At 50.0% G+C, this 20,112-nt stretch overlaps 1 protein-coding gene across 1 annotated transcript; it reads right to left on the bottom strand.

The window, feature by feature from the left end:
• Positions 1 to 1,270: 1,270 nt before the first annotated feature.
• On the bottom strand, positions 1,271 to 19,509 carry LOC8036938 (protein Fe65 homolog). The gene is made up of 11 exons (XM_029984352.4): positions 19,332 to 19,509; positions 18,218 to 18,382; positions 17,385 to 17,643; positions 16,183 to 16,499; positions 13,564 to 13,569; positions 11,071 to 11,273; positions 10,009 to 10,175; positions 7,197 to 7,330; positions 4,278 to 4,386; positions 3,491 to 3,568; positions 1,271 to 2,590 (listed from the first exon to the last, which is right to left on the bottom strand). The coding sequence occupies exons 1-11, from the start codon at positions 19,385 to 19,387 to the stop codon at positions 2,489 to 2,491; spliced, it is 1,596 nt and encodes a 531-aa protein (XP_029840212.2). The 5' UTR covers positions 19,388 to 19,509; the 3' UTR covers positions 1,271 to 2,488.
• Positions 19,510 to 20,112: the final 603 nt, after the last annotated feature.

Below are 20,112 nucleotides of genomic sequence, written 5' to 3'. Positions count from 1 at the left end.
AATTCGGCATTAAAGGGGTTACGACATGCCAAAAATAAAATATTACATAACTATTCAGCTAGGACCCATTGTATGTTCCTATAATCCTGCTAAATTTGTTTTAAAAAAGGCGCGATAATTTCGTGGATAAATCGATTTATATGCGGGCCCCTCGGAGGGGCAGATCCAGGCGGACCTGGAGGCTGATGACGTAGCCGGCCTCCAGCGTGGTGTCTACTTGCACGCACTCACAGACTCGGCTCTTCTTGGCATATCAACTCTCAGCTCCCTTGTTTACCTTCCACGTTTCCAGCATCCGGTCTGTGACGATTACGTCTACGGCATCGATCGCCTTGTCGAAGTGTTCGACATTGATCGCAGCAGCGATGAGAGTGATTGCTATCCAGAGATGTTGGAAGCTGTTCATTTTGACTGCGACCCACTGGCGAAGAGCTCCAACGACGACGAGTTCGCCGTGGTCACCGTCGTGCGGGAATATCTCGCAGGCGCATGCAGGGTGGAAGGTCAACCGGCCAGGGGGCGAGTACGAGAATAGCTTTCAGTTTACCGAGCTGTTTGAGCGGTCTTGTTCGTACCGCGACGAAAAGAGCTTGGGCGATCATGGGGCGCCTAGAATGAGAGAGTGTTCATGGTCACGTGGTTTATGGACACCATGGTGTGACTAACTTGAGCAGTGTTGCCTGGTCGCCAGATGAAAATTATAAAAATTTGTAAATTGAATTTTGCAATTATCAGAGCTCGAAAAATTGCGTAACTTGGTGTATATACTAAGTAGCCTATGAGCATTCCATTTCAAGAATAATCTATCCGTTTAATTTTCGTGTCATAACCCCTTTAATGCGATTTGTACATGCGACTTTTACGAGTTGACATTCTTTTCTGTCAAGTAAATTGTTGCAAAAATGTCGTTCTGTCAACCACGACTGGCCACCCTCATAGTCTCAAAAAAAAAAAATCCCACGGGCAGGCGTCGTTCACAAACGGCGCATCCATGACTCGCATAAATATGGTTCATTCCAATTCGCAGCTGTGACCGGGGAAACAGCAACAAATGTCTCCGTTTAACAAAATAATCTGTCTTTACAACAACATGAGAAACAACCTTGCGCTCAAGTCGCAACCTAAGAGGTACACACGGACAGTTTAAGCAGCCGTCGGTCGTTTGCACGCACCGGGACGACGAAGACGACGCAAGTCCAGCAGCGGACGACGCGGGTTCGGCGCAAACGGTAATAAATAGTTAGTGACGCGTTGCTTCCGGGGTAAGCCCGGGCGGAACCACGAAAGCACGAAAACACTTTCTTTGTCAGCGGTTGCACTGGCGTCCACGATAAAATTCACCGAGTCCAGTTACCAACACGCTTTTTCGTCAAAGCCTGTAACGTTTAGCAAACATGTCATTCAAGACACTCATTGCGAGAGACGGCGAGCGACAAATCGTGGGACCCGTCACTGGGCCGCCAAAGGGTTCGTCGGCGTGCGCCGACATTGGGAAGATTCGCCTTGCAGATTGTAACCTCGGGCTGCCACGCTCGGGTAATTTAGAAGCCGTCGAACCAAAGACTTGGGAAATGTAAAACGGGACGTTTCTAAAAGCCTCAGGGGAGTATCTGCCCGTTCGTCGACAGCCGCGTCGAACCAGAAGTTGGATCGACGCCACATCGGGTTCGGGGCCACTAAATAGGTAAGCCACGCTTAGAGTACAGACGCCGCATTTCCCCGAAGGTCCCACGGGCGCCGCCATTTTGTGGCCCGGTGCAGGGCGGGGGCAACAGGCGACACTCACGATTCGGCAATGCGGGCATTCGAGCTTCAGGAGCTGCATCGAGAGGCTGGGGCGACGTCGCCTCGCTTCGACGTTTCCGGGGGACAGAAATCCGTTCCTTGCGATTTCGGACAAAGCTTCGCGGCAACCAGTTTCAACCAACAAGACTACTCTTTGAAGCCAAGGGTGGTCCGGCCAGTTTTGTGTTTGGTGCAATTTTTAAAACAATAAAAACCTCATTTAAAAGCACTTAGTGTCAAAAAAAAAAGAAAATTGGCATTTCGGAGCAGCCTTGGAGCAGCACCTATGCAAGTTCCGAGCAATTTGGTGCAGTTCCCTATTAGTGATACTGGCATGCATTCGTGTATAACCACTACAGAGTGAATTAGTTCGCAGACAACTGCTTTGGTGCAGTTTGGCGCGACATTTCCCCTTGGGTGCGTCCGGACCACCCCTGTGCAGTGTACCTTGGTTAGCGTCTCTAGACCTCCAGACGGGTCGTCCAACCGGGTCGCAGCCAACGCGTGTCGCTAGAGTTTGAGCGGCGCTCGAAGGGAAGGCTTTCCCGATGTTGGCGCACACCGTCGTTACCGTGCGGGGTGTCTCGTGCCAGTGCACAGGTGGCGCAGAAGGTTTTCGTCCGTGGCGAGGGAATGGGGGGCGACCTGCGTCAGAGCTGCTCGGGCGGCGGCGGGGGAGAGCACCGTCCGGCCGTCAAGGGCTTCAGGAGGCCTCGGCCTGCTGCCCCGCTGAGAGCCCTTTACGACCCACGATGCGGGTGCTGATCTGTCCAATCACGCCCTTCAACGCCGTCATCGACAGGCCCTGCATGAGGCACGGCACTGGTCAGGGTTGTGGAAACGACGAAGCGCCGAGAGAAGGCGCCGCAGACGGATTGAATAATTCTGCCATATTAAAAGGTTTAAAGGGACATCGACGAGGTACTTATGCTCGCCAAGGTTTTTCTTTGTACTGACGTACGAGAGTTCAACTACCCAAAACACAATTTGCGGCTCGAAATTCCTTCTCTTTTCGCATGAAAACGCCAAAAGAGAACTGGCTGGTTTGAGTTGCGCTCACTCTCTTCTCTGTGGTCGCGTGCCATTCTCTACAATTTAGATACAGCCACCAAATACTAAAATCAAAGCTGTGGGTCATTAAAGGCATCCACTTAATATTAAAAATAGAAAAAAAATAGAATACCCAAATTTTTGTAACTCTTAAAAAAAAAAAAAAAAAAAAAAAGTTGCACAGTTACGTGATTATCGGCCACTTCTTAAGAAGTTGTCTTTCCATCCAGGTCCAGATCTGCTGTCTGCAGAAACGGGCAAACTTCGATCGAGCTGCGACTCCTCTGCCGCAACACCAAAATATAAGCGAGGCTCAATGGCTCACATACAATTTTCTGCGTTTGATTTTCGTGCTCAACCGTTTCTACAATAAAAGGACTTGTACGGCGAACCTTTCTGCCAGGTCCGAGAAATTCGCAGCAAGGACGTTCGACTGTGGCAGGTCGGAATTCGCCGCCACGCAAGTGAAAGAAAGTAAAGACGCCGAAGATATGGCAGTCTTTAGACACCAGCACTAACGTGCGACAGACAACTGACAGGGGGGTGCCAACACTCGAGGAAATCCTTTGCGAGCGAAGAGAGAACGAAGGTCCCGTCGCAAAAGAAGAAAATGCACCCCCACACCAAGGACAGCCGTGCAGCAGGCGACACCCACCTTGCCGGTCTGCAGCGGCTGGTCCTTTTGGATTGCGGCCCCTTGTCGGTGGGCGTCCAGGCATTTCTGGTACCGCAACTGCAACAGAGACGCCCGTGTCTGTGAGTCCCCCACAGGAACGGCACGCAACCAACAATAACACGGAGTTCGAAATGGGGCGCTTTACGAAAGTCTGTGCGCGGCGTTCCGGCAAATCATTATTTAGCCGTGGACTTTGTCTGAAACATTGCAGAACCTTACCAACCACAGTCACGACGTTCCGGGAGAAGGAGCAAGTTTGCGGTGACCTCATTTCAATAGAAACGGACTTTGACCTTGCATTCCGTGGTTACATCGCAATATATGGGGTGTTCCCTGACCTCACGATCCCTGAATAGGATACTGCTTGCGTTATCTTTCCGATTTTCTTTTTTGTGTCCTTAAAATCGTTTTTGTAAGCAAAACAAAGTTTTGGTTTGTTATCTTCGTCGTTTTTGTTTCACACGAATGTGTTAGGACTTCTGTGTTGCGGAAATCAGGGAAGGCATGAAGTGTCTTTCCCGCCTTCATTTTACTTTGTCACGGACGTCCTCCAACCGTACTGTCTATGGCTGCGTCATTAGGGTAGGATGAATGTTTGTGGATTGCGGAGTCCGTGTTGCGGTGTTCGTAGGGGTGGGCGATATCTCTGGATATTACGGTACGTTCGTCGGTCTATTTATAAAAATTATTTCATGCCCAAAGAACACCTGGGAGCGGCCTGCGCTCGAGTAGGACGTGGAAAGAAGCCAAGGCCTGGAACGCCCACCTTGCAGGCTGCCTCAATGGTCTTGCAGAGGGCGCCCGCAGACGGCTCGCAGTGGAACACGTGCGCCACAAAGCCGTCCTGCGCCGTGTGCATGATGAAGCCGCAGCTCCTGCAATCGCAACGTTCCCGCCGTAAATCGGGGGCCTCGGTTTTCAAACTGTTTTGAACCACGGTTAAAAGCGCTAAAAAGACGAACAGAAGAGAGAAGACAAACACTGGTGCTCTTTTATCTCTTGCGATTGTCTTTTTAGCGCTTTACACCATGGTTCAAAATGTTCATCACCAACTAGCCGAACAAGTACTTTTACAGTTCTCTAACTGGGCTCCTCAGAGTGCCCTCGACAGGTTTCCAGAGTCCACAAAGTTCCTCGACCCCCCCATGCTTCACATACTTTTTTATTATTATTATTATTTCTAAAGTATGATATTTATATTATTGGGTCTGAGCCACTCTTTAATACATAACTATGAGCTAAGCAGTCCCTAGTGTGCACATTATTGTTTATTTAGGCACTACCAAAGACTGTCTTTTGGTGACTTCGTAACCATTATTTCGTTCAACCGGTATGGTTAATTTGTCCTCACGTTTTCGATTACTTCCTCTTTAGAGGCCTCATAATGCGAGGAAAATGTTCAAAGATATTACTTCCAAAGCCTCTAGACTTTTGCACTGCTTTCTTGCATCAAATTCGGAACTGGAAGGGTGGACTCCTCGTATAGAGAAAGCATTGGTAGCCACCTTTATCTTGGCGGGAAGTCCTATAATTGTTTGAACTATTTTTTAAAGATACTTGACAGTCCTCTCAGAAATTGAAAAAACTCCCCCACTAAAATTGGCAGGAGAAATCGACGACCTGCCGTGACAACATAAAGATGCGCTGTCACGTTACGTCGATTTCCTGCTAAAGTTAGCGAACAGGTGCACGAACTGATGCACGGATAGACAAACAAATTTCTGGGGTTAAGGGGTTGCGTTAGGAAGCACTCCATGCTTTAAAATGTCCGCCACGTTCACGTGCACTTCGACAGTCTCAAAACGGCGGGGCATAGACCCCTTGGGCGGTTTGCTAGTGATGCGGCTATTCCTCCTGGGGGGGGGGGGGGGGGGGGGGGGGGGGGTATGGAGGATCTTTGTGCCAAGTGACCAGTTCTCTGGAGGCAAGAAGGTACCGATAAAAGGCAAGCTCGTGCTGCAGTTCATACTGCCAACTGCTGCATGTAGTTGCCATGAAAACTTGCAAGGAGAAAGATTTTCATGGCTGCTGCATCCAAAACGCCCTTGCACCAAGACCGCAGAATTACTGGCTGAAAATGAATTTTGAATATGTACAACTTAAGACTTCATTTAAATATGAAACAAAGAAATTGAAAAAAAAAAAAGGAAGTTGCTTTACAGCTTGAAACGTCTTTTTGCGTCACGTAGAAAAAAGGACATAAATAAGAATCGTCATTTTACTTTTGTTTCGCTGAAAGAGCATATTTCCTGAGCTCTATTTAACAACACTGTTTGGTGATTCTTAGGAGACTGGTGCACGGCATTTATTTTTGTATTGGCATATGTTTCATAAAATTTGCTCTATAAGGTATGTGTTCAGCCTTCCTTCTTTTACCTGCAAGGTACAATCGGCATCAAGTTATTTTCCGAATATTTTAGCCCTAAATATACCTGCGCGTTACTACCTGGGGCGTGTTACAACTGTGCAAACACGGTACGCGTTACCGGCCCAACACGCATATCAGCGTCCCCTGGATTAAAGGAACCAGTGAAGCCCTGGCATGTGTGCTAGCGAAGTTAGGTATTCAGATGGTCCACAAGCCAGTTTCAACTCTCGGGCACTTTCTACCGCGGCCAAAATATTGACCACATAGAGAGAAAGCACAAGGTGTAATTTATAAGGTTTCCCGAGTGGAGTGCCCAGCCACGTATGTCGGCGAAACAAAGAACTATCTGGAGAGGATCCGACAGCACCAAATTGTGTGCGAAAGCTCGAGCACGAACAAAGCACGGTTGCTGAACATTATGACAAAAATGACCATCTAATTGATTTTACCAAAACACTTATCCTGGATGCTGAAACTAATCCCTGTTAAGGGCTATTCCTGGAATGCTGGCACGTTCAAACTATGCCAGGAAACATCAAAGGGTCTCTTGGAGCGTTACCCACTGTATATGTCAACGGGCTCCGACACGTGACGGAATGACGACCATGGAAGAAGGAAAAGAGTGCCTTAACCACCATTAAGAAAACGAAGCATGGCTCCTATTTACCACAGTCACCCCTGAAAAAGAGGCCAGACCGGCCTCGAAACGTTGGGTCCCACCCCGCATTCAGGGATTGGTTGGTCGTCCTTCTTTTTAATAATTTATTCCTCAACCAGACAAACTTCTGTCAAATGTTTATATTCCATACAAAGATTACCCGTGGTGTCACATGACGTGACAATGTGACACCGCTATGTCACTTCACCCATCATCATGCGATGTGCCAATGATGTCACATGACTGCTATCTACTAAATTTAGCGGAAAGTATAATCAATCGCCTTGTAACAGTCGCCCAGTCTGCGTTTTGTTTCCATCCGACTTGATACAGGATCGACGAGGTAGTGTTCTTGGATTCTGCATTGGCAACATTCGAATCATCATCATCAGCAGCAGATTGTTCATCACTATCGCACGGTTCCTCTCGTCAGTTGTTCAAAGTAAAAAGCATTCTGGCATGGGATGTTGGCTGCAACTGTCATTCTTTCCATGGTGTCAATGAGGACACCATAAAAGTGTTCACATAAACGTTTTAGTGGAAGGTGCAGCAAGCTCGTTTTGCCCTCGGGACACTTCAGTGGCATTACGAGCACCGGGCACATGTTCCAGGCAGAGTAGTGGTGCTGCCGAAGGCCCGGTTGCGTGACAGAGACTCACGTGACTTGCTTGCCGATGCCCAGGAAAGAGAGGAAGCGCACGCGGCACTCAGCCAGCACCTCCCGCTCCTCGGGTCCTTCCCGGCGGGTCGGGGCGTCTAGCAGCACCGTCACCGTGGAGGGCGCCACTGCAACCTGGGGGCAAATCACGCAGGTCTCAGGGGCAAGAGGGGGCGGCCACGAGCCACGTGAACCGGTTAGAACCGTTCGCAAATCCGGGCGCACCAGAGTCACCAATGAGGCCAGGGAGGAGTTGGCAACTACAGTCACTAACAAGGTGAGCTTCCAGTCTTTGAGAAAGCTTTGGCGTTTCGAGCGCCGCCGTTCTCACTCGTCTCATTCTGTCGGCGACCACGGTGGAACGGAATAGATCGACCGCCGAAGAACGGTCATTGACTGCCCCCGGGTCGCGGCGACTCGTTTCCGGTGGATGCAAGGGGTCTGCTTTCTGAAGGCTATTCTCCAAACCAAGTTGTTCTACAGTTGCCGACTGAGCGAGAACGACGAGGTGCATCTTTCGGTCACCCGGCAACATCTCGTGCTCCAGGTGCACGAGGCGCTGAAGCGTCGTCAAAGGCAGGAAGCTCATGAAGGAAGTGGCACCAAGGTCCACCCCACTGTCCTCGCCTCGCTGGCGGCCACAAGGACGCTGCTCCGAAACTTGGTTTCTCAAACCGTGTTCCTAGGAATTCCCCCCGAGCCCCCAATTTTCATAGGGCGCATCAAGCCCGTGCTCTTTTACTCCTGCTCAGACACTTCGGGTTTCATACCCCGAGAGCAGAAACTAAACGGAGCGTAGCGTAAAGGAGCGCGGCAGACCGAAACTGTCGATGACCTGCGTGAGCCACTTCTGACCGCGCGGTTACGATCAGGGGCGGATTTAGAAAAAAAAAAATGCAGAGGGGGAGGGGCGGGTGACTGCCCCCCCCCCTCTCCCCCTCTTTTTGCCAGTTGAATGCCTAACACCCCTCCCTGGTTTGACCCATAAATCCGCCCCTGGTTACGACAAACCCAGCATCTCGTGGATACCGGTGGAAGAAGCCAAAATTATTTCGAAGATAAATTAATTAAGGAGTGTAAGGGGATAAATTAATCAAGGAGTAAAGTAAGAAAAAAGACGGCGACGTTAGAAAGTTGTTTGTGAATGTTTTAATATTCCTGAAAGGTTTGAAGACTCATCTCGATTACATCTACGGAAAGTTATCTTGACGAATCTTTTTATTGGCCATGCGTGCCGTTCAGATTAAAATCAAAGACAACATTCTTGAACTCGCTTGTTGATGCAGGAAACTGTCACAATTGTCGGATGTGCCATGGTTCCGTCTTGCAGAGTGAGACGGAACCTGTCGATGTGCTACGCCGATACCCGCACACCACCGTGCAAAGGATAGCACGTCAATTCGTGCTATCTATTGAATGGTGTTGTTTCGGCTCTCCAATCAAAGTTTTTCTACTCGCTGGTCTAATCAATGTAGAAAGGTCGGCGACCTGAATGTCTTCTCATCTCGACTACTTTTCTGACGCTGCACTATCGGCACTCTACCGTTCGATACATAAATTAGTTTTCAGGCGAGATGCATGAACGGACCTTTTTTTGGAACGCTAATTGCTGTCTCGGCTTTCAAATTAAATCTTTTTTACCTGCTGGATTAAGCACCATTCAACTGAGAAGGAACAGCGGTCCACTCCGCCCTTCATCTTGACAATGTTTCTGGTCGGCGCAGCCGTCTTGTTGGTGTACGCGACGTCGCGGAGTGCGAAGAAGTCACGAAGAGCGCGCTCGAGTGCAAGTCTCCAGCGGCGCTCATGTCCGTTTAGTGAACAGAGCGTCAAACTCTCGCGCTCCAGAGCACGGACTTAAACGCACCCACTGACCATCCCCGCCCGTAAGTACATGTCTTTTCGGTTTGAACGCTATTTTAGCAGATCCAAGTCGCCCGTTCAAGCCTTACTGAGTGTCAAATGCTTCCTCGCATTACTGATAAACGGCAATGCACACTCTAGGGCAGTGGTTCTCCAACAGGGGTCTGCGAACCTTTTGGAGTCCTCAAAAGCCTTCCCAGGGTCCCTGAAGACCTCAACCGTCGGCTGAGCCAAGCACTAAAACTTCATTTTTTTTTTAATCGACGCTGGCTGTCCCATAATGCTAAATACACCAAACCACGTGTGCCGAGCGAGTAGGGTCCATCCTCTCCCTTTTGGAATTTCAAAGTTGGTTTCCCGGCATCTGGATTTTTTAGTCTACTCCTTTGTCGTTGTAGTGAGGTGGCGATTTGGGCCAGTGAATAATCGTTGTAAACGACGGGGAATAAACAGCGCAGAAAAACGCGGACAGCAAAAAATAAAAAAACACGCACGACAGGTCAAAGCCATGTCCCGTCGTGCGTGTTTATTTCTTGCCGTCCGCACGTTTTTGAGCTACTCATTCATAACACACCATACTTTGTCACAGCGTAATACCTCCCCCCTCCCTCCCTGGATGGGATCCCCCATCCAGAAGGGGTCCGTAAAACATCTGTGGTGGAGAACCACCACTCTAAGGAGCGTGTGGCACTTAGTTATGCATCAAAGAGTGGCTCCGGTCTGCTAAAGTCAACTAAAAAGACAGTATGCGCGGGACGGCCAATGAAATTTGAGATTAGGGACGAGGCCCACGAGGACCATGGGCTGCTGTACTGCCCTACTCCGTCGCTGCCAAAAAACGGGAGAGCTTCGTCGACCGTCAGTCGAAAAAGACATGCATTCCTCGAGCATTTCGAGACGCCCCGCTCCGGACGGAGCGAGTCCTGGAAGGAGGGCGGAGGGGGCCCCACCTGGACGGGCAGCCAGTGGGCCCTGGGCACCCGGTCGAGCAGGGCGTCCACGGCGTGGTTGAGCAGGTCCATCCCGGAGGGCCCCGGCACGGGCACGCTGCCCAGGTACAGGGCCCGCAGAACCTTGCGGGGCTCCTCCATCGGGCAGGGGAACACGGGCTCCCCCTCTGCACGGCCATGCGGTTCCGATATCGTAACTTCGTTTCGGACGGCCCCGTGTCCGAGAGGCCGTGGCGCAAAAAGACGCAAGGCCCTCCGACGTGGCCGTCCGCCACTCTCATAGCGTATTCGTGCGACGAATCTCCGCCTCTGGAGAAACCCGAGCGTGTCCTAGATCTGCGAGGAGGAGGCGGAGAAACTCCGAGCGAGCGTTTGCACAACCGAGTCGTGAGTGGTTGAGTCGGCGGAGTCTTTCCTTTTGAGAACGCGTTTGCGACCTTGGGGGTCGCAAACGCATTTGCGAAGAGACTGCTCTGACGAGACAATAAATATTCCACGCAGGAGTCGCAGATTTTCTGCGGCTCCCCGAGGGTTTAGAAAATTGGGGAACAGCTGCGACGCGGCGTGCACGATCTCGAAACTCGACGACGTTTAATTCCCTCCTTGGAGAAAACTTCCGACGTGCAAATGCACCATTAGAGCAAACTATTGTTTTATTGCTTCGCAGTCGCATATTGAGCACTAAAATTCAATGTGTTGTAATGTCACTAATAATCATTCAATCAAAAAAGTACTTCCAAAATTACACTCTTCATAATTTGTGGTATCTGACCATATGTTAAAACAGTCTTTTCTAAAAATGGTTTTTAACCATTGTTTCAGGAAATGAAGTTTGGTTAATATAATTATCCCGAGAAAGTAATAATTAAAAAAAGTGATAACAGGTATTTGAAATCAGCACAAAAGTCTGAACAAGCCTGTGCTGTTTCATTAAACTCGGCCAAAAAAAGAAAAAAAACTCCAAGACCAGTGTTCCCCCTTTATGCACATCCTCGAGATCAGAATCTGAGAACCCCTGCCCAAGGTTGCACTGGCCCAACATGCCGGCTGAGGAAGACCCACCCAGAGAGGCCAGGCGGTCCAGGGCGGAGCGCTTGGGGGCGGCCCTGGGGGGAGGCTCCTCCGAGGACAGGCTCCGCTCGACCACCATCCGCTTGCACACGTCCCGCAGGGCGTTGGCAATGATGCGTGCCGGCATGTCGCACCGGAACACGTGGCACATGAAGCGCCGGCTCGTGCGGTCGCGCGCAACGTACGCAAAGTCCCTGCGACAGGGCGGTCGGGGACCGTCACCGACGCGGCCTGCCAAGCATTGGCTTGGTTGGCAACGTAAGCATAAAAGGTTCCCTTCTCTGCAGTCCATCAAAGATAGGGGATACAGCACCCAGCGACACTGTGGAATAACCGTTGTCACAGCTGTTTTAACGTGAAGCATTATTTGCCCACGTGGTTCAACATTTCGTGAAACCCAGACAAAAGTGTGGCCACGAGGCTCGACACTGATTGACTGACAGGTGAGAGAGCAGGAGTGAGGTGCTCGACGCTGATTGGTTAACAGAAAGGTCATGTGACCAGAGGGGTATGCCAGGAAGAGCTCGAACACCAATGTGCACTGGGGGAGAGGAGCTCGAGAGCTTGGAAGGCTCTGGAAGATTGCCAGGTTTATCAGCCTGATTAGCGGTAGTATCGCTTCATTCTAGAAACTATCAAGTAAACAGATGTTACACAATAGACCCTTTCCGGAATTCAGTGCCATCTGGTAACTCAAATGGCAGTTTATCTTTTACTATACTAATGGCGGCAATGAACCTGTGGACTGCAGTATTTAATGGGGCACCGCTACTTTTAAAGGTCAACGGTAAACGAGAATGTGCGCTTCACTACAATTATTTTTCAGTCTCTTTTAGTGTCGATGGCGAAACAAATGCAGCCAGTCGCAACGAAGCGCCAACCCACATAGACAGACGCCTTGATAGAGTTCTATACATCAAGGGGCTTTGAAGCCGAGTGAGTGCTACAAACAGATTGACTGGGACCGAGTTAGAAATGAACGCTTACGCAGCCCTTGCGTCCAATTCCTGCTTCACGCCGCGCTAACATCTAGAATGTACAGGCCTCGAATCGTCCGCTTAGGAGCATCTTCAACCTCTTCCTTCATCAGTAAACAGAAGGCCGCCATTAGTATAGCACATATGCCGTTTTCAGATGATGATGATAGTGATAAAAGTGGCCAGACTGAATTCCTGAAAGGGTCTATAAACTATCTGATGAAGAGCGCCGTGAACGTAGGCGTCTGGCATCTGGAAACTTGGGCTAAAGGTTTGTGATGCTGGAACGTCTCACGCTTGCAACACAATTGCCTAGCAATTTGCCATATTTCGACAATGTGCAGGTCTATACCTACACTTTTTTTAGTACTGTAATACTTCCACTTCTAAAGTCCTTGTGTTTTACCCTATTTGTTGTTTGTGTATTCTGCTATAACGTGCAATTCACCTTTTTGTGTATGTGCACACCTTGCTACAACGCCTCTTGAAGAGACAAATATGTTTGAATACTGTAAACGACCTATTTTTTGCGGGCTCAATATTTCGCTATTTAGGCCAAAGCTGAAGTTTTGGAGTGATTCGCAGGTTCTCATTTTCGCGACGCGGTAGGATCTCAATATAGATTCCAATGTGTTTATATCTTACCGGAATTCAACAGCACAGAAAGTTGAAAAGCAGAACCTTGGAAAAAAATGCCTCTTCTTAATCATAAAAAAAAAAAAAAAAAAAAAAAAAAAATTATTTCATTTTGGACGCTTTGTTTCTGTGCAGAAAAATATGCATACAGTATTTACCAGCATAATGAACGCACCTCCGAAAACGGGAATCAGTATTTGGATTTCTTTCTTTTTCTCGCGTAATGAACACACTTTTAAATTTCGGCTCCGCAAGTCTTGAAGCCAATTTTCTTTTGCCGCCAAGCAGCCAGGCCAAGTCAAGCCAAGCCACTCTTAAAAGGGCTGCAATCGCATGGTTGCGGAAGTGATCAACCGTGAAACCGAGCGGCGCATAAGCCTAGCAAAGCTGGGGTCGAGAATTAGCCCAGCCCCGGACGTGCTTTGTCCATCGGATGCATTGATGTCAACAAACACGCCGTCGTCTGTGATCCGCCTTCGGACAGTGATATCGTGAAAGTTGGTAGGCCTAAGAACGGTTACGTCACTCTCCATCTGAGTGAGCATTATAGGGCGCGTTCATTCGGCAAAAGGCAAGTCAAAAGCGCCTTAAAAAGCTTCGCAGTTTATAGACCATGGTTACTGTGGCACACCCATGAGCAGCCATGGGTACGCCTCTGTCAGTGGAGATGTGCCACAGTACCCTGCCCTGTCATATTAGCATCTAAAATGATATTCACGCAAAGTGTAAATGCAAAAATTTTACAACACGTAAAGAACGCACCCTCCAAATATGTGTCAATTGTATGGAAAAAAAGTGTGTTCATTATGCGAGTAAATACGGTATAGCACAATGCCATTCATTTGCTCCGGGTTGAATGAGTGGGACTCACCTCTCTCTGCGCGAGGCCAAAGAAGGATGGGGTCACGGGTCGTCCGCCGGGGGGGCAGCGGGGATATCAAGGGACGGAAAGAATAAAGCCACACCGTTAAAGGAGCACTCCGTCACGCGGCTGCTAATTTGCCTCGAAATTGTGGGAAAATAATACGTATAAAACGAAGCACACGAGCGCTCGTATAAGGAACGTTCTTGTACTAGCACTCATCCGTCGTGCAGGCCTTCTTTCGTGCCCCAGTTTCTAAGCGCTTCGCTTTGTGAAAGGGGGTAAAGCCTCAAAACCCTCCATCAAGGAAACCGAGGGGTTCGATCATGGCCGTGTCCCACAAATGTACCGAGGCGACGACGAAGGCGCTGCGCGCTCTTCTACGTGATCTCCGCCACCGTCCAGAATTCAACAAAAATAAGACTCGCGTCACATCACGGATTCCCCACTAAATAGTGGGGAAACGCCTCACCCTAAATATGGCGGGGAAATTGCGACATCACGCGACAGTGCACGACCGAGGTGTCACGTGGCCATGTAATGTCGCGCGACGTTGCAATTTCCCCGCTAAATAGAGAGAGAGAACACCTTTCTGCAATATCTAATGAAGAAATGTATCGCGTCACGCCGCGGTCTTACCCGACGCCGAGACTTCTTGCTAAATTTAGCAAGCCACAGCTACACCCCCCTTCCCTTCTCACCTGCCCTGTCACACAGCAAACCCCCAGACACGGAAGACAGAGAGAGCGACACTGGAAGCTAGTAGGTATGTTTCCAAACACCAAGGCGCAAAACCTCGACTCTTGGTTAACATTGAGCAAATTGCAAAACATCATCTACCGGGTGTCCCAAATAGCGGCCAGGCTCTTTAAATCGACAGCAAAATTCGGTTTCTTAATTTATCGCAATCCAATTTTGTGCAGCGCTGCCCACAGATGGTGCATTTTTTTTGTAAAATTTCCAAAGAGCGAACTTACCCGAGGAAAAAAGAAAGAAAGAGGCTTAACTCCTATGGAAACGCAACGAAGCCACCAATCTTCAAACAATACAGCGTAGTTTCGCACAAGAGACAAGACATGGCGCACGCGGTCGCAATGCCAACTGCCGCTAACGAAAGAGCATACGGCGCCGAGAGCCGGCATCATTAGCAGACAATCTTTTCAACTGAAAAGCGGCGCTTCTCCTACAATGTGATTATCCAACTTGCCCAAGCATCCCTTCTAAGATTAAAAGCGGCGCGAGCTTTTTTGATATCAGTTGCCAATGTATTATTTTATCATCTTTACTAATAAAACGCATTGAATAGATACATAATTGATTAAAGAATTAGTTTGTCAAGATATGTGGACTGTTTTTTGTTAGTTTCTTTTCAGCTTACTTTTGTTGTTTGTTTTGCAGTTCCTGGTTGTTACCGTGCTCGCTTTTGGTTCTACAAATGTCGTTGCTGCGAAACGCGCGCCGCTTTTGATTCGACAAGATTGTCTGCTAATGACGCCGGCTCTCGGCGCCGTGTGCTCGTGCGTTAAAGGCAGTTGGCGTCGCGAACACTTGCGCCATCTCTTGTCTCCCGTGCGAAACGATGCCGTATTGTTTAAAAACGGGTGGCTTCGCTGCGTTTCCACAGGAGTTAAGCCTTTTTCTTTCTTTACTTTTTTTCCCAGGTAAGTTCGGTCTTTGCGAATTTTACGAAAAACATGCACCATCTATGGGCAACGCTGCACAAAATCGTAGCGCGATAGGTTAAGAAACTGAATTTTCCGGTCGATTTTAAGAGCCTGGCCGCTACATGGAACACCAAGTATGTGTCTCGACCCCCCCCCCCCCCCATTCCCTCTAGGATAATCAAAGAATGTAAATGACCCCTTTGTACATCCATGCAACGTCGTCGGGCTTGAATGGCACCAACTCGGCAATCGGCTCCGAGCCTGGCACTGAACGCACGTCGATGCGTCGAGCGGACGCGAGGCCTGGCCGAACGCCGACACAATGCTCGTGTCCAGTGTGTGTGCGATTACATCAAAAGTTTAGTGCACAGGGGTCCGATTTTGATCACCGCAAAACCGAGATCTAAATCTCCTGTCACGGAGCGAGCAAAGATAGCAAAGGACGCGGCTCGTCTGCGACGGAGCACCATTCGCAGATATACAAACGCAAGAAAATGCTGTACCTCGTCTGTTAAAAGACTAGAAAAATAGTCTATCATCTACTACGAACCGAGCACCGCAGTGAAACGGGATCTGAAATTGCGATCGTCGGCCATTTTACGGCGGAAACCATTGACAACCTACGCTTCATTTGCAAATCTCAAGTTGCTCTCCTGCCGTAGACAAGATGACATTGACCGACGGATGAAGGAGTCCTAAGGAAAAGCACATCGGAGGCTGCGAGACCTCTTTCGCCATCCGTACAGTGGCAAGATGTCCTCACCAAAACGCTACCCGACTGTGAACTCGCAAGCGGGACGAAAATGCCTCCTCGGCAAAATACGCATAAGCCGTGGTGCCACGTCCAGTCAGCAGTTGAGGATGCTTTTTCTTTCACCTCAACCAAAATCAGACCCCTGGCTTCTACTGTTACGTCCGGCACCGACTCGGCAGATGTCACCCTCCCCCCGCCCTATGAACTCACCTGCCATTGTCCCTGCCGACTCCCCAGACACGGATGGCGTGGAGGGGCTGCACGTGCAGGGGTTCCTCCCCCTGGGGCCCCAGCAGGCGCAGCTGGTCCTGGTCCAGCTCGAGCAGCAGGTCCCGGCCCTCCCCCCAGCGGCCCACCCCGTCCGGCAGGGCCCGGCCCCTCCCCAGGGAGAGGTCCACGATGCAGCGGTTTACCGCCCGGCTCGACCGTTCAGGGCTCAGCTCCTCCTCGGGGATTTCTGACCAGCCCAGCGAGCGCACCGCAAAGCGGACCGGCACCGGCCGATCGGACGTGGACCCCACGGGCGCCTGTGGGCACGGAGTTAATTTAACACTCTGCCGTAACGTCCCGAAAGATGCCCCACCCCCGAAGGATAACCCACACCTATATTTAGAATGATCTGCTATTTTTGAAACAACAAACGCCGAAAGATAGCACATTTTGAGTAATTGCAGGGCCCTGGCCAACGGTGACCTCAGTGAAAATGCCGTTACTTGGCCACGGCCGAGGATAAGAATGCTTTGCTGAGAAGGGAAGGACGGGAAGGACGGCCGTCTTCGGTTTGTCACCTCTCCCTGAGATCGCAAGTTTCGCAGGCCGCTATGTATAAAAGTAGCTCTTTTCCAACTTTTAATGCACACCGAAAGTTAGCCCACTACTTATTTTCCCCGGATCTGCTTTCAATTTTAGGTGGGCTATCTCTCGGGATTTTACAGTAGGGCAGTGGTTCTCAAACACCGATGTTTCTGGGAGCCTGTTTGGATCAGCAGAAAGTGATCCACCGCGGGGGAGCCGTCATTATTGAACGATTACAATAACGAAAAGATAAATGAAGAAAACTAAAAGTGTAGAAACCTACCTTGAAGCTTGAAACAAAGAATAAACAACTATTCATTTGAATCGGACACTAAACACACCAGTCAGAGGCGCGCTCCAGACACTGTAGCGAGAATATGCAATGCAGAGCGCAAGTTTGTCTGCTTCGCTCGCAGGGGTTGCGGTGACATCACAATGCCAAGCTCTGATTGGCTATGATTAAATGGTCGCTAGACCTCAAGGCAGCTTGCTTTGTTGTCTACCCACTATCCTTAATTCAAAGCCAGCCAAAGCTCGGCGTTCTGACGTCACTGTAAGCCCCGCGCAAGAAGCAGATGAACTTGCGCTCCGTGTACTCCTGTCCCAGGCAGCCTCACCGGCGGATGGTTCTGCCGCTTGACCTCCACCTGGGCTGGGGCCGGGGCCTCAGTGGCGGGTGGCGACGGCACCGGGCTGGCCGGCGGCCCTTCTGCGAGCGGGGACAGCACGGGCGGCTCCCTCTGGATGGTTCCCGTGCGTATGTGCCAGTAGTAAGGCCCGTCGTCGTCCAGGTGGCGCTCCCAGCCCTCCGGCAGTGCGGGTGCTGGGTCCGCCGCCACGGGCAGCAGGGACTCCGTCTCGGACTTCTCAGAGCTCCTGTTGGAGGCACCAAGAGTATGTAAATGAATCTGAAGGAAAAGGTGCGCCATTTTCAAGAGCACTTTGGCCGCCGCGTAACGGTAGGGTATACCGCATGAGTTAAAGGGATCATTGGTTGATAAAAGGACTACATGAATCAGTTTCTTAACATACTGTGCTAGGATTTACAACAAGCTTCTAAGGTCTTCTACTAGGAGCCTAAGAGGTCCCAGAAAAAGGCCACTAGAAGTCTAGAGGAAAGGCTCTAAAAGAAGAGCCCCAGAGGAAGGGCTTTAGAAGCCTAGAAAAAAGGCTCTAAAAGAAGGGCACTAGAAGGAGGGCTTTAGAAGCCTAGAAGGGCTGCTCTACAAGAATGGCTCAAGAAGAAGGACTCTAAAAGAAGAGTACTAGAAGGGCCATAGAAGAAGGGCCCTAAAAGAAGGGCAATAGAAGAATGGCCTTACAAGGACTATCAAAAGAGGGGAACTAGAAGGGCTTTAAAAGAAGGGCCCTAAAAGAAGGGCCCTCAAAAAGCTCTCCTTAGAAGAGGGGTCCTACGGCTGAAGAGAGCCTAGAAAAGAGTTCCACTCACCACTGGCGGCCAGCGTGCACAGTGGGGCCTTGGTGTGCCTCACGCTGCCTCACGGCGGTCTCCAGCATGCGGCAGTAGTCCAGAAAGCCCTTGTTGGCCCCACCACCAGATGTCAGGTTGGAACGGTTGTTGCATGCAACCCGCAACAGAGGCTGCTCCATCTCCCTGAAACAGGCAGCGGAGCTCAGCGTAACACTTCACTCGCAGAACACTTCCCGGCCCTGGGTATACTCTGTTGCAGTTAAGAAAAGAGGTCCAGCTCCTTCCACAAAGCTCCCCACTCTGCACTTTAGCAGACCAAATGCTGGAGAAGAGGCAAGTTTACTAGCCTCCTTCCTCTCCTACTCCTTAGCATTCGCTCTGCTAAAGTGGAAAGAGTGGGGGGCTTCATGGAAGGAGCTGGTCCTCCTTTTCTTAACCTGCAACAGACGCTATGTTTGATTTATTTACACCTCCTGCACTAGCTGCACTGGGTGCACCCCGTTGTAGTATTTGACTTATGAGTACAACCTATCTTAAAACACATACTCAAAGTACCTTGCACTATGCTTTTCTGCACAGGTGTAAGCTGGTACAGGTAAATTCAATGAGCCCAACAGTAATAGCTGCAACGACATGACTACCGTAATATTCGGAGAGATAGCCTACCTAAAATTGAGGGCGAATCGAGTGAGATATATCAATCATATTTGCATGCCCTGTTGAGATTGTTCTTTCATGCGCGCGTGTCCGAGTTCATATTATTCAACAGTTTTTTGCATCAGTTTTTCTGGAGTAAACAAGCACAAAACGAAACACGACGAGCATTTAAAACACAAAGCAACGTCGCCCTCAAAGACCTTTCTGCCAGGACTTCTACGCCCAACCGCTAGGACCGCGACATCCGACGGCTCCCGGGACCTTGTTTGTTGCTGCTTTGGGGCCACTTTCGGTGTACGGGCAGGATAGGGGTATTTACTGGACACCATATTTGAGTGCGATGTTTAGGGTGCATGCCCAGAACGAGCTCACATAATTAGGCTGCTAAGAACGGCAATCTTGCAGGATAGGACCCGAAACACAAACGTCCAAGACGCGTTCACGGCATGCTAGTTTGGGCAGCTCCGGCACTCACAGGTTGTTGTCCCGGTCGGGCTCCAAGGCGGGGTCCCGGGTAAGGTCGATGCCCATGGACTGCACCTCCAGACGGGCGTAGCTCGAGCGGCTCTTCACCCGCCGATTCAGGTTCACGTCCGGCCCGCTGTCCTCCTCCCCGTCTGACGCCGGCTCCTCAAACTCGGGTTCTGCCAGGGCATGCTCTGCACACGGGCGTCCGACATCGTCGCTCCCACGCGCAGCGTATTTTCCGGACTGTAGTCCGCACCCGGCGTATAGTCCCGCAGGGACAAATTTCGGGTGAAAAAGAAGCGTTATATAGTCCTTTGATAGTCTGCACGTAAGAAGACTTCTTGTACAAGGGACACCTCGCATTCCCAAGCCGTGCAAGAAAGCCTGCGTGGCCTAGTCGGCAGTGTGTCTGGCTCGCAACCGAAAGCTCATGGGTTCGAATCCCGCCTAAAATTCTTCATATTCTTTCTTTAAGGCAAATGGGAATTACTCTACAAAAGTGAAATCATTTGAGACATGCGGCAACCTTTAGTTCACGTTATCTGTCATGTTTTAATCACTTTCATTCCACGCGTGACGTCACGTTTCTCGCGAGCGTTGTGGGTCGTTGGAAATTCCCGCGCGAGGTCATGTGGCTGTGACGTCATGACCCAATCGACCAATCAGGATTTTCTTGCCCCACCGACACCGGATTTTCTGCTATACGAGCTCCTTAACGCTATCGCGTTAATAAATCCTCGTATGGTCAGCACCGTATAAATTTTCAACTTTTAGACATGTACACACGA

The sequence above is a fragment of the Ixodes scapularis genome, unplaced genomic scaffold (genome assembly GCF_016920785.2).
Source record: "Ixodes scapularis isolate PalLabHiFi unplaced genomic scaffold, ASM1692078v2 PGA_scaffold13__105_contigs__length_92229423, whole genome shotgun sequence".
In the NCBI taxonomy this organism is placed as follows: domain Eukaryota; kingdom Metazoa; phylum Arthropoda; class Arachnida; order Ixodida; family Ixodidae; genus Ixodes; species Ixodes scapularis.
The sequence above is the reverse complement of the archived record's forward strand: the minus strand, read 5'-3'. Positions and strand labels throughout refer to the sequence as shown.

Excerpts from the sequence above, each read along its gene's own strand:
- LOC8036938 (XM_029984352.4), bottom strand. The coding sequence starts at position 19,387 with ATGGGCATCGACCTTACCCGGGACCCCGCCTTGGAGCCCGACCGGGAC. Across the intron at positions 17,644-18,217 it reads GTGCACGCTGGCCGCCAGTG|GAGCTCTGAGAAGTCCGAGA; the intron begins GTGAGTGGAACT and ends TGCCTCCAACAG. Across the intron at positions 10,176-11,070 it reads GGACCGCCTGGCCTCTCTGG|AGGGGGAGCCCGTGTTCCCC; the intron begins GTGGGTCTTCCT and ends ATGGCCGTGCAG.